Source organism: Toxorhynchites rutilus, chromosome 3, assembly GCF_029784135.1.
Source record: "Toxorhynchites rutilus septentrionalis strain SRP chromosome 3, ASM2978413v1, whole genome shotgun sequence".
Classification (NCBI taxonomy): Eukaryota; Metazoa; Arthropoda; class Insecta; order Diptera; family Culicidae; genus Toxorhynchites; species Toxorhynchites rutilus.
This window is the reverse complement of record NC_073746.1, coordinates 18,069,983-18,083,286: the sequence shown is the minus strand read 5'-3', so window position 1 is coordinate 18,083,286 and position 13,304 is coordinate 18,069,983. Positions and strand designations below refer to the sequence as shown.

The 13,304-nt window shown below is 38.1% G+C and overlaps 2 protein-coding genes across 5 annotated transcripts in view; both read right to left on the bottom strand.

Moving 5' to 3' along the window:
- The window catches only part of LOC129776205 (CUGBP Elav-like family member 2), an 852,400-nt gene that overhangs the window by 772,472 nt on the left and 66,624 nt on the right, over window positions 1-13,304 (bottom strand). The window lies entirely within an intron of this gene.
- On the bottom strand, window positions 480-5,798 carry LOC129772920 (uncharacterized). Its single transcript, XM_055776451.1, has one exon. The coding sequence runs from the start codon at window positions 5,796-5,798 to the stop codon at window positions 480-482; it is 5,319 nt and encodes a 1,772-aa protein (XP_055632426.1).

Genomic DNA, 13,304 nt, shown 5'->3' with positions numbered 1-13,304 from the left:
GCGGTGGAGTTTTCTAATTTTTGCTCCAGAAATATTGATGATCGGTCAAACCCTACGTTGTGTCTTAATTTTTGTTTTTACAGGACATCCGACACTTTCCCGATCGAATCGTTGTGGATTTCGAATCAAAGCACGTTTTAACATTCAAATTACAGAGAAACTTTTTAGCGCATACTTAAACTTTATTTCACAATTAACGAACAATGGACATAATAGAGCTTTTATAACAAGACGAACTTAACAGAGTGCTTTATTCCTTACAACTAACTGACAAACTATAGGACGATGAGTACAATTATCTATTGGATCGTGCAGTGCTACCAGACGACAAGAAAAATCTCGTCTAATTTTGAGGAAACACAGTCCTGAAATATTTCACAATCCAACATACCCGCCGCCTTGAACGATCAGTTTCAATAAACAATAATAAAAAACATTTACAATGGATGTGCTTTTAGACTTCGCTACAAATTTACAATTTATCTATCTAAATTAGAGGCATTCCGGTTGACTGGTAAGCCTATGCGTCCGTCCTGATCCAGATCTACTGATGAATCTGGTAGAAAGCAGATCTTGGAAGTGGGTCGAGTGATAACTCCGCGAGCCGTGCGAAGAGAGACGACTCTGATGATATGGTCCTTCCCAGGATGAACGTCCACAATACGTGCCAAGGACCATCGTGTAGGCGGCTGCAATTCATCCACTATGATGACCATTCTGCCGATCGAAATTCCATCGTTCCGTACTGAGCCTTTAGTGTCCTTTTGGAGCTCCTGAAGATACTCTGAACGCCAGTGACGCCAAAACCTTTGCACATGCATCTGAAGTTCTTGGAAGTGATCAAGCCGGTTAGCTGGAAGATGACGGAGATCTGGGTCGGGCAGGGCGGTTATTGTAGTGCCTATGAGGAAGTGCGCCGGAGTTAAAGCTGCTAAATCGTTTGGGTCATCTGTCATCGGTAGTAGCGGTCGTGTATTCATAGATGCTTCGACTTGAGTCAAAATGGTACACATGTCCTCGAAAGACAGCTTGGAGCATCCTAACTGACGATAGAGATGTCTTTTCGCCACCTTGACCGCGGCCTCCCAGAGACCACCGAAGTGTGGTGCTTTAGGCGGTATTAAATGCCATGTGATGCCTTCTTCTGTGCAGGCAGATGATATTTCGCAGCTGTCATTTAGCATTTCGAATAGTTCGGATAATTCGTTTTTAGCTCCCTCGAAATTCTTCCCGTTGTCCGAGTGTATGTGTAGTGGACGACCACGACGAGATATGAAGCGACGGAGAGCGCATAGAAAGGCCTGGGTTGATAAATCGCTGGCGAGCTCGATGTGGACTGCCTTCGTAGCGAAACACACAAATATGCAAATATATGCTTTAGTCGGAGCTGCACGTTTATGTATCGGCTTCAAATATACGGGCCCTGCATAGTCGACGCCAGTTATGCTGAATGGACGACTCGGAGTGACTCTCGAAGTAGGCAGCTGTCCAATTTGCTGCTGGACATGTACGGGGTTGAGGCGAGTGCAACGAAAACAGTTTCGCACAATATTTCGAACTAATCTGCGACCCTGTAGTGGCCAGAATTCTTCACGTATGGTGGTCAGCAGTAAACGCCCGCCGCCATGAAGTAGTTTTTGGTGGAAGTACTCTGCAATTGCTCGTGTAAAAGGATGAGGATTTGGTAGTAAGGCAGGATGTTTGGTTTGGTAGGGAAGCTGGGACAGATTCAATCGACCTCCCACTCTGAGTATTTTCTCTGGGTCTAAGAATGGACTCATTTTGCGAATGTGTGAATGTTTTGATACTAATTTCTCTTTTTCCAGGTTTTTGATCTCTTCGCTGAATGCGTCTTTCTGAGCTAGGCGAATTAGAAATATTTTGGCTTTATTTAGCTGTTTAACAGTGAGTGTTTGGCAAACTGGAGGGCTATTAGTTAGCGACTGGGTTCTGGCTCTATCACGGACGTTATTGATGAAACGCATACAATATCCGATTACATGAATCATGCGTCTATACGATGACCAACGGAGAAACCACGGATTAACGGAAGGTGATGTTTGAACGGTAGCAACTACTGCTCGAATTTCCAACAGTTCTTCTGCGACGCCAGGCGGATTGGATATTGGCCAATTTCGTGATGAGAGCTGCAACCAACTTGGTCCACTTCTCCACATTTTGCTGTTGAGAAATTCTTCGACTGTCATACCACGGGACACTAGATCCGCTGGATTCTCGCAACCGGACACATGATTCCACTGAGAGCCGTGTGTGAAATGTTGAATCTCGGAAACTCTGTTTGCCACGAATGTTTTCCATACATTCGGTGGCGATCGTAACCATTGCAGTGTAACTGCAGAATCGGACCAGAAATATGATCCTGAAATGCTGATGTCAATTGCCTGTTTAATTCGTGAGTGGAGATGTGCTGCTAGAACCGCTGCGCAAAGCTCAAGACGCGCAATAGATAGCCGCTTCAATGGAGACACTTTCGACTTGGATGCTAAAAGCTGAATCCTCACGTTTCCTCGTGCATCTTCACAACGTGCGTACGTGCATGCTCCATAGGCCAATTCAGAGGCGTCAGCGAATGTATGGAGTTGTATTGACGAGTTTATCTGGAACGCAAATCGGTCAGCTCGATAAGCTGCTATCATGGGTAATTGTCGCTGATATTCTTTCCATTTTATCCTAGTCTTCTCTGGAACAGGATCGTCCCATTCGCAGGAAAGCAACCACAGTTCTTGCATTAGAATTTTTGCCTTGACGACAACAGGAGCAATGAGACCCAAAGGATCAAAAAGTCTAGCTATGGTGGAGAGTATGGAGCGTTTTGTTGGAACTTCGTGGTGATCTTGAACAACCGAATCGAATCGAAGGAAATCGCCTTCGGGCTCCCAGCATATGCCCAACGTCTTGATGGTTTCGCATGGACTGAATTGGAGTGTAGATTCAGTTCCTATCTGATCGACATTCAAACCATGGAGCACTTCTAGTCGATTTGATGTCCATTTCCGGAGCTCGAAGCCGCCTTTCTGGAGCAAATTAGTCAGTTCATTCCGCAACTGGACTGCTGTCTCTATGGATTGGGCGCCGCCAATAAAATCGTCCACATAAAAACATTTTCGTACTGCAGGTGCGCCTATTGGAAACGATTCTTTCTCGTCGTCTGCCAATTGTAGCAGAGTGCGTGTAGCAAGATACGATGAAGGTGCTAAACCGTAAGTCACGGTTAGGAGTTCGTAAACTTCGATTGGAGTTTCTTGGGAAAAACGCCAGAAAATTCGTTGCAGCGGTGTATCGTTCGGATCCACAAGTACTTGCCTGTACATTTTTGCAACGTCGCCAACTAGAGCAATTGGAAAGGTGCGAAATCGGAGAATTATGGTCAGAAGTTCATCCTGCACCACAGGACCCACGCAAAGAGCTTCGTTTAGAGAGAAGCCGGTAGAAGATTTCGCAGAGCCATCAAAGACAACTCTAACTTTTGTCGTGGTACTTCCTTCCTTAATTACGGGGTGGTGGGGTAAATAAAATGTTTGGGAGTTTTCATAATCGTCCACTCCGACCATTCGCATATGGCCGAGGGAGATGTACTCTTGTATGAATGAATGATATTCACTTTTCAGCTTTGGATTCCGTTCTAGCCTTTTCTCGAGTAATTGAAATCGCCGTAGGGCATTTGTCCTTGAGTCTCCGAGCATTATGTTGAAATCAGGCTTCCGTGGTAGGCGAACTATGTATCGCCCTTCAACGTTTCTTGTTGTAGTGGTTGCGTATGTTGTTTCACAATGTCTTTCCTCTATCGAAAAATTATCTTTCGTTTGTAACTCCTCGGTTTTCCAAAAACGCTCCAAAGAATCTTCCAATGATACCGTTGCTACTTCTACAACACTGCATGACAATGTTGCTTCATTTTTAGGGTGGACGGTGTGAGATGAGCCTGCTACAATCCACCCGAAAACACTATCGACCAGAATGGGTAAGTTACTTCGCAGTTGGATGCGATTAGCGGTTGGGAAGAATGAATAAAAATGTCTTGCACCTAGAACCATATCAATCGGCTGACTTTGATTGAACGTGGGATCGGCCAAAAATAAATCGCTCGGGATGGCCCAATCCGATATAGGAATGTTGTGGGCGGGAAGATTTGCAGTCACTTTATCCATCACCAAGAATGTGACACCGGTAGAGAAATCAATCTTTCTGGATTTGATATTAGCAAACACAGATCGGTTTACTACCTTAGCTAATTTTCCAGCTCCTTGAATTGTAACATTCACACTGTTTGAGCGTAGTCTTAGCCTTTGAGTTAATCGCTCAGATATCAAATTAGGCTGTGAAGCACTATCAAGGAGCGCGCGCGCTGGATGTTCATGTCCGTACGCATCTACGACATTTACTACTGCAGTGAGTAGGAACACATTTTCATATGGTTGTTGGACAGGTAAACTTATTTCTTGAGGTGAGTGGTTTTCGCTTTCGGCGATTGTCGATTGTTGCGTGGGTGGTGTGGACACGTTATTTCGTGCAGGAGTAACAGGTAAATTTTGAATAGCGTTACCGTTCATGCGATGTTTGGCATTGTCGTTTGACGTGACATGAAGTAGAGTGTGATGTCGGCGATTGCAGTGTCTGCAATTGAAGTTGGATGGACAATTACGAGCCATATGATCATCTTTTAAGCAGTTGAGACAGAGACGCTTTAAGTTTACTAGTTGCTGTCTTTCAGACAATGAAAGCTTATTGAACCTTTGACATTTGATCAGCGGATGGTGCTGATTGCAAGCGGGACATTTTCCCTCCAAATTGGTTATCGATGAACAGGACGAAAGACGAAAGTGAGGCGTCTTTTTGGTCGAATGAATAGATGTACAAGAGCGTGGTGTTTCCACGTGATGGTTGACGGAAATCGATTCCAGCACTCTAATCCTACGTTGCAGGAAATCTATTAGGCAATTATAATTCGGTTCGTTCACAGTTGAAGCGTGGTCCTCCCATGCCTTCAATGTGTCGTTGTGCAGGCGTGTGCACAGAAGGTGCTCGAGTATGGTACTCCAGCTGTCGGTTGGCTCTCCTAATTGGCGTAAAATTTTCGTATGACGATCGAATTCATCTACTAGCGCATGCAATGTCGCAGCGCATTCAGTCTTCATGGAAGGGATTTCGAAGAGCGCTTGCATGTGGCGTTTCTTCAAAAGGTAATCGTTCGCGTATCGCCCCTCGAGCGTTTGCCAAGCCAGAATATAGTTGGCAGAGCTGATAGCGATCGACTCTATTAATTGAGCCGCTTCTCCTTTAACTGCTGCTCGCAAGTAATGAAATTTTTGGATGTCTGGAACATCCGGGTTTGAATGAATGAGAGCCAGAAACGTATCATGAAATGTGAGCCACTGTTTGTAGTCACCGTCGAACTCAGGAAGAGAAATGGTAGGAAGTTTTATCCCAGAGAGAGTGGGATTAGCGTGGGAGGGTGGAGGAATTCGAGCGTTATCAGATAGCGGTGCAGGTAGCTTTGCAAGTAAATTTGCTTTTATTGCGAATAAACGAGATTCGAAATCAGCACGAATCTCAGCGTTGCGTGCCATACCTTCATAATTGATTTCGGTGTCCTCCAATTGAGCCTGGACTTCTTCAAGAGTATTCCACATACTATTCAGATACTCAAGCCTCAACGGTACCTGCAGTTGATCCCGATCGGAAATGTATCCAGCCAGAAAGGCCTCAGCCCGACCCAGTGCGGCGATCATCGTGTCACGACGGCAATTTAGTTGTCTCCTCTGCTGTTCGTCGGCCATTTTGTAGAAACGCGATTCAGTTGAATTTTCTACAAAAAAGACCCCAGTAGACCCGGCGGGAAGGAGTATTTAAGCTTGGAAAGATGCTCACCTTTTCCAAGGCTCAAAATGCCTTGTATTAAATTAATTGGTCCTTATCGATGTCGATGATCCAGGTGAATAATAGCCTCGTTGAAAGGATAGGTATTCTCAGGTAATAATTGTTCCGTTTGTATCCAATGCTGATAGTCCAGAAAACGTCGTTGGCCGCTCGATGACCCAGAAAACGTGCAGAAAAACGAGATCTTAAGCGTACCTATGTAAAAACGTGCTGGGAAATGGACTGGTAATCACCTGACGGTCGCTTAAAGCGAGCCTTGTATTTATCGCAACGATAGTCGTTTCGTGAAAATGGAATCCAATGGCGTTCGATTCGGAGTATCCTGGTCACGGCACCAATTTTATGATCGGTCAAACCCTACGTTGTGTCTTAATTTTTGTTTTTACAGGACATCCGACACTTTCCCGATCGAATCGTTGTGGATTTCGAATCAAAGCACGTTTTAACATTCAAATTACAGAGAAACTTTTTAGCGCATACTTAAACTTTATTTCACAATTAACGAACAATGGACATAATAGAGCTTTTATAACAAGACGAACTTAACAGAGTGCTTTATTCCTTACAACTAACTGACAAACTATAGGACGATGAGTACAATTATCTATTGGATCGTGCAGTGCTACCAGACGACAAGAAAAATCTCGTCTAATTTTGAGGAAACACAGTCCTGAAATATTTCACAATCCAACAATTGATGACAAAAAATACTAATCAAGTCGTGTAAGACGGACACTAGGGTGCCAATGAAAATGGTCATCTCGAGTTTCAAAAAGTTACCCCATAAAAAATGTTCACCACCTCAAAAAAACACCCTATGCAAAATATTAGCTCAATCGGACTTAAGGGAGAGTGGCGCAAAGCGGTCAAAATTTGAGTTTTTTGAAAATAGAAAAATCACCCACGGGGGGTATAATAAAGGAAATCGGGGTTTTCGAAATTTTTTTTGATGCCAAATGTCTTAAAGTGGCATGAAACGTCGAGATCTAGTATCATCTCAAAAAAAATATTTTTTGGCAAAAATCGGCGCTCTGGGACTTGATTTTTTTCGGCATCCGAAACGAAGAGTATGGTTTAGGGTGCCAATAGAAACCGTTATTTCGATTTTTCATTCGGAACTTGCTACGAAATGTTGATTTGCACAATAATATACCCTGTGCAAAATATTAGCTCATTCGAACTTCATTTACTGGTGTCACAAACGTTAAAATTTGATTTTTTTTTTGAAAAACGAAAAAACACCGAAAATCGAGGTTTAAAAAAAAATTTGGATGCCAAAAGTCTTCAAATTGCATTAATCGTCGAGATTTACAGTTATCTCTAAAAAAATGTTTGGTAAAAAAATATTTTTTTTGGCACTTGGTCGTTTTTCCGTCGGAAAAATAGATTTTTGAAAAAAAAAATTTGAGATAACTGTAACCAACGTTGAAACGTGTCATGCAATTTTAAGACATTTGGCATCATTTTTTTTTAAACTCTGATTTCCGCTGATTTTTAGATTTTCAAAACACTCAAATTTTAACGTCTGCGACACCACTAAATAAAGTCAGAATGAGCTAATATTTTGCATAGGGTATATAATTGTGCAAATCAACATTTCGTAGCAAGTTCCGAATGAAAAATCGAGATAACTATTTTTATTGGCACCCTAAACCATACTTTTCGTTTCGCATGCCGAAGTTCCAGAGTGTCGATTTTTGACAAAAAATTTTTTTTCGAGATGACACTAGATCTCGACGTTTCATGCCATTTTAAGACATTTGAGGGGCTCAGAATGCAAGGGGTGTAACTGACTTGATCGATTTCTCTTCATCAACTTTTTATTTAGTTAATAACTCAACTGCAAAAACGTTCCAATTTAAGTTTGCTATACAATCCGATAGATGAGGTTCTGACCTATCTTCCACATTTTCAAATACAGCTGGGAATGTATTTGCAGCTAAGTTATGACCAAAAGAGAGAGTCGATGTAGAGAAATCGATGAAATCACTTACACCCCTTTCATTCTAAGCCCCTCAAATGTCTTAAAATGGCATGAAACGTCGAGATCTAGTGTCATCTCGAAAATTTTGTTGTTGTCAAAAATCGACACTCTGGGACTTCGGCATGCGATTTTTCCCCTTGCCCTTGGGTGATTTTTCTATTTTCAAAAAACCCAAACTTTGACCGCTTTGCGCCACTCTTCATCCTTCGGCTTTGAAAACAATTTGATTATCATCTCCTTTTTCACCACATGCCACCTAATAACGTTTACAAGTGCAATCAGATATCATGGACGAATCGGCAGAGCGGTTTTTAAAACGTAATCCGAATTTGTTATTCCGAATGCCGAAAGCTATTTTAGACATAAAAAATGAGAAACATTACAAGCCCTTCACACACAACACGCGGAACGCGACAGGACACAACACTTATGATTCTTACAAAATTAAAAATGGTTGGTAAATTTACCTTGTAAATTTAGTGTCGGACATCGTCCCATAGATGGGCAGCATCAAGCCCGAAACCGGTCGACTAAAAAGGTAAATTTACCAACCTTTTTTAATTTTGCAAGAACCATAAGTGGTCGGTGTTAACTCAGAGGGGACCAAGTCGCAAAATTGAAAATTTCGAGTTATTGATTACATTTGGTTAAGTATTATGTAAGCTACATACCTACATATTATGTAAGCTACATAGCTTTTTTCGCAATAGGCGCATCTTCCTTTGCTATTTTTCCACCCGTTTGTCTGCCTTTTGGTACATTCTCGCTTCAAGTCCTTCACGTCACTATCCATATCATTCAGTTTATCCTTCAGAATCGTCCAGCTTAACCTTAAAACCCTTAAACCTTTAAATCTTGAAAACAATTTCTAATTTTGTTTAAAGTCTAGAAGTCATTTTTGTATGAAGGCTCCTGAAAAATATAATGTTTACTCATAACTTTTTTGTGTAAATTCTCGCGTTAGAAATGATTTTGACATGTTTCTAAGTAGAAACAACTTTTCAGAACATGTAAATCGCGATATTTTTTTATGTACGAGATAAACATTAATAGTATTTTTTCAAAGAATACATGAAAAAGTTGTCAGAAAACTTTTTCCCTGTAAAGATGCCCATCTTCCGATGTATGGGTGATTTGTTGGAAATAGTAAATGCTATTTATATCTAGTTTTTCAGAATTTTAAAAACACACGTTTTGGTGAAAAATAATTTTTTTTTCGAAATATTTTTTTTGTCAATTAATTTTTTTTCTAACATTTTTTTTATATTTTTTTATGACCTTAATACTTTCCTGTATTTAATTCTTTAACCAATATTTTGTAGATCTCATAGTTTTTAAATTGAGATTTTTCGAAAAAAGTTAAAAAAAAACCTCAAAATTATAAGAAAAACTATCATGCTTAATATTTCAGACCTACAAAATTTTATTCAAAGAATAAAATGTTAGAAATTATATTTTCATTAAAAAAATATCAACAAGCTTTGAAAAAATATATTTTGAAAATTAAAATTAATTTTGCTCGAAAAACAAAATGAAACATGGTGTTTTTTTCAAATTCTGGAAAAATAGATATGAATAGCCCATACAATTTCCAACAAGTCACCCAATTAGATGGGCACTTTTCAGGGAAAAAGTTTTTCTATAAACAACATTTTCATGTTTTTCTTTGAAAAAATACTACATGTAACTCGTTACATTTTTATGTATAAATTATCACTATTCACAAGCTCTGGTAATTTTTTTTTTATATTTAGAAACATGTCAAGAATATTTCAAAGGTGAGAATTTACACACAAAAAAGTTACGAGCGAAACATTATATTTTTCATCTACACTCGACAAAAAAATGGTGAAACAGACCAATAATGTAATACGTGAGGCGGGAGTAATAATTTTATTTACTCTCTCGTCGTCTGTCTATCCTCACTGTCCATCTCTCCCACAATTTCTACAAATAGTAATCAACAAAAAAAAAAGTTTCAATCGGTTTTTCAATTCTTTCGACGTTTGTGTTCTACGCAATGGTGTTTCTTTACTTTACTTTGACTGTCAGTGCATTGAAGGTCGTTAGTGTGCAATTCCAAATGAAATTGAGCTAAAAACGTAGATTTTAAAAACTTGTATTTTTGATTCGAATGAAAGTTTGTATTCCGTTTGGGTTGGAGAAAATATGAGTTTTTCACAGCATTTGGGAATTTTTTTGACTCAAGTGTAACTTTTGAAAAGAGCGTATCGATTTTAGAGAAATCTTTGATAATGTATATCTCAAAAACTATGAATCCTATTGAAATTATATAGTTAGATATTATATATTACATGAACAAATATACACTGAGAAACAAAGGTAGTACTTCTTTTTTATTTTTTTCTGTAAATAACTCTAATTCGCAATATCTAAAATATATATTTATTTTTTTTAATTTTTTTCATATAAAATAGAAGTAATGTAGAAAATTTAAAAAAAATTAGTATAAGATGGTTAAAACTATTTTTGACGAACTTTGTAGAACATCAAATTTTCATGAATTTTTGAAACTCCGAATTTTTGTATGTTAACAATTATTGTTGGCCACAAATTATGAATTCTGATGTGATTCTAAACAACAAAGCTCTTTATGAATTTCCTTCTAAGTGCAGCCATTCTCGAGATATCTCCTAAATATATAGTACCATAATTATGTATTCGGAAAAGTTGTTGTAAAATATGCTGCCGTTCTACGCATAGTTGTCCAATGTTACTTTTTGACAATTTTTACTTTTCTTCATAAAACGATATTCATATGCCTAGTTTTCCGGATAAACACAAAAAACTTATAGTTTATTCCCAGCTTTTAAAAAACAACATCAAACTCAATTGTCCCATGTTGATATTCTATTCATAACTATCCCACCATATATTTTTTGAAGATCCATATCAACTCAAGTACAAGAATTTTATGTCACAATTTCAGCAGGGCTAATGTACTCATTTCTGGTTTGGAAGAACAAACTAATTCTCAATCAAATAAAAAAAAAAAGTTTAACAGAACACGTGTACACCTTGTTAGCGACTGCCTAATAACAACGAAATTTATATTCTGCAAAGTATTACGGATCACTCCCTTCTTCATAAAACTATATTTTTATGCATAATATTTCGGGAAAACATAAAAAAAACTTATTGTTTGTTCCCAGTATCTCAAAGAACAACATCAAGTTCAATTGTTCCATGTTGATATTCTAGGCATAACTGTCCCACCATGAATTGTTAAGCCTGTAACCAAGATTGATTGATTCAAATGAGAGGATCTTTACATATTTCACTAAACAATAGTTTTCTGCTTACAAAAAACCCAGTGGATTGTTAAACCGAAATTCTTAAAGCTTCTGGAAGACAAATATACTAGAAAAGTTCGAATGCGTTTTTCTCAGTTGCTGATTTTGGAACATGGGACAACTATGCGTAGTAGGATTGGCCGATCTTGGATCGAATTTCAGAAGATCGATCTTTTCCATTTCGATTTCCGATTTTTTGGATCGATTCTTTGTACCCAAAAAAAATCGTATAGATCGATCTTTTTCTTCCGATTTTTTCGATCTTAGAGTTTTTTTTTTCAATGTACATCGATTCTAATCTCACCACCTGACAAATTTTATGAACATAATGTCAACATTTGGATAGCTTTCGAGGATGTCAAATTAGTGATAGTGAATAGAATTGAGCTATCCAAGATCGATATTTAGAAGATCGGTCTTTTTCTCTCCGATTTACGATTTTTCGGATTGATTCTTCCTACTCCAAATAAAATTGCGAGAATCGATCTTCTCTTTGCTATATTTCCAATCTTTTTGACCGTAACATTTTTTTTTGAGAATTTGTTTTTTTTGTGAACATCAATTCTCACCAAAATCCGCAAATTTCGTAAACATTGGACCCTTTGCAAGGTTGTCAAATTAGTGGTCGTAAATTAAGGAGAAGCAGTTTTGTAAGTTTGGTCATTACAAAACAAGTGGCCACAAGTTATATTTACAGCATCACATTCACAAGGCTGACAGTGGAATTTATGATGAGATGGGATGGTGACATCAGGTCCAGCTGAAGCGTTCTTTTCTAGAACATTTCGACTAAATGCCAGGCGTATGATACGATTGAATTCAACGGGAATATTGTCAGCGGAGTTCTGGATGAACATCAGTTGATGAATTTCTGATGATAATTTCAATTAGTTTATTTGAATAAATCCTTAACGGTTCAAGATGAATGCTGTAGAAAATACATTTTTTCTAGGCTTTCAGGTTTATTGTGACTTACATGCTGAGAATCAAACTGAAATGCCTTTGATGTTTGAATAGAAATGTGAAATATTCATTTCATGTTTTAGAAAAAGACAATACTTATATAGAACAAGTAAATAAAAAAGTAAATATTCACATTGGTATCCCATTTTTCAAAGATGGATTCTTTGGTACCGATTTATTCAGTAAATCGATCCCTGCGCCGTTTTGAAAATCGATCCATCGAGATCGATTTTTTTATAAAGATCGCCCAATCCTAATGCGTAGAACGGCAGTATAAGAAAATTCGTTAAATTTCCTGATCATGGCGGTATAACACGACAAACATATTAAAAGAACCTATTTACTATAAAAAAGACAGTAATTTAGAAATATTTTTTCTAATATTTCGAGAATGGCTGCTATTTTTTTCAGTGCATGTTTTTTTCGCGTTTGGACATCAATACTGTATAACTCTTTCTAAAACACTATTTCGGTAGGACTCATAGTTTGTGAGATATAAATTATCAAAGATTTCTCTTACTAAAACCGACACGCCCTTTTCGAAAGTTACATTTGAGCAAAAAATTCACAAATGCTGTGGAAAACTCATATTTCCTCCAACTCAAATGGAATACAAACTTTCATTCGAATCAAAAAATACTCATGTTTGGTCATTTGTCGATTACATTTGGAATTGCTCTAGTCATTAGTCGAAAGTGATAACCCAAAAAATGATTAACTAACTCCTAATAATTAACTCGGCAACCATGTTATAACACTAGACTGAAACTGCATGGCAGTTAAAATCAGTAGGACCAATAGAAAGTTACAATGATTTGGATGGAAATTATTTCTTAAACAAATTTACTCATGAAATCAAGTATAGCTTTTTCAATTAAATTTTTCGGCTAGTGAATATCATCACGAATTCTTAGTTCGACACAATTTCAGTTAGTTAGATAGACTGGTTAGGACCAGGATAAATTGTTTCAATTTGTTCCATATTATTGGGGATATCTGGACAATGTGTTCAAAAGTGATAGCTATTTCGAAAAATAATTCTTTTGAATATTGCTACAAACCTCACAAATCATCGTTAGAAACACGTGAGGAACTGTCCACATACCACATACCATAACATGATTTTAGATTCCCCCTCCCCCTTC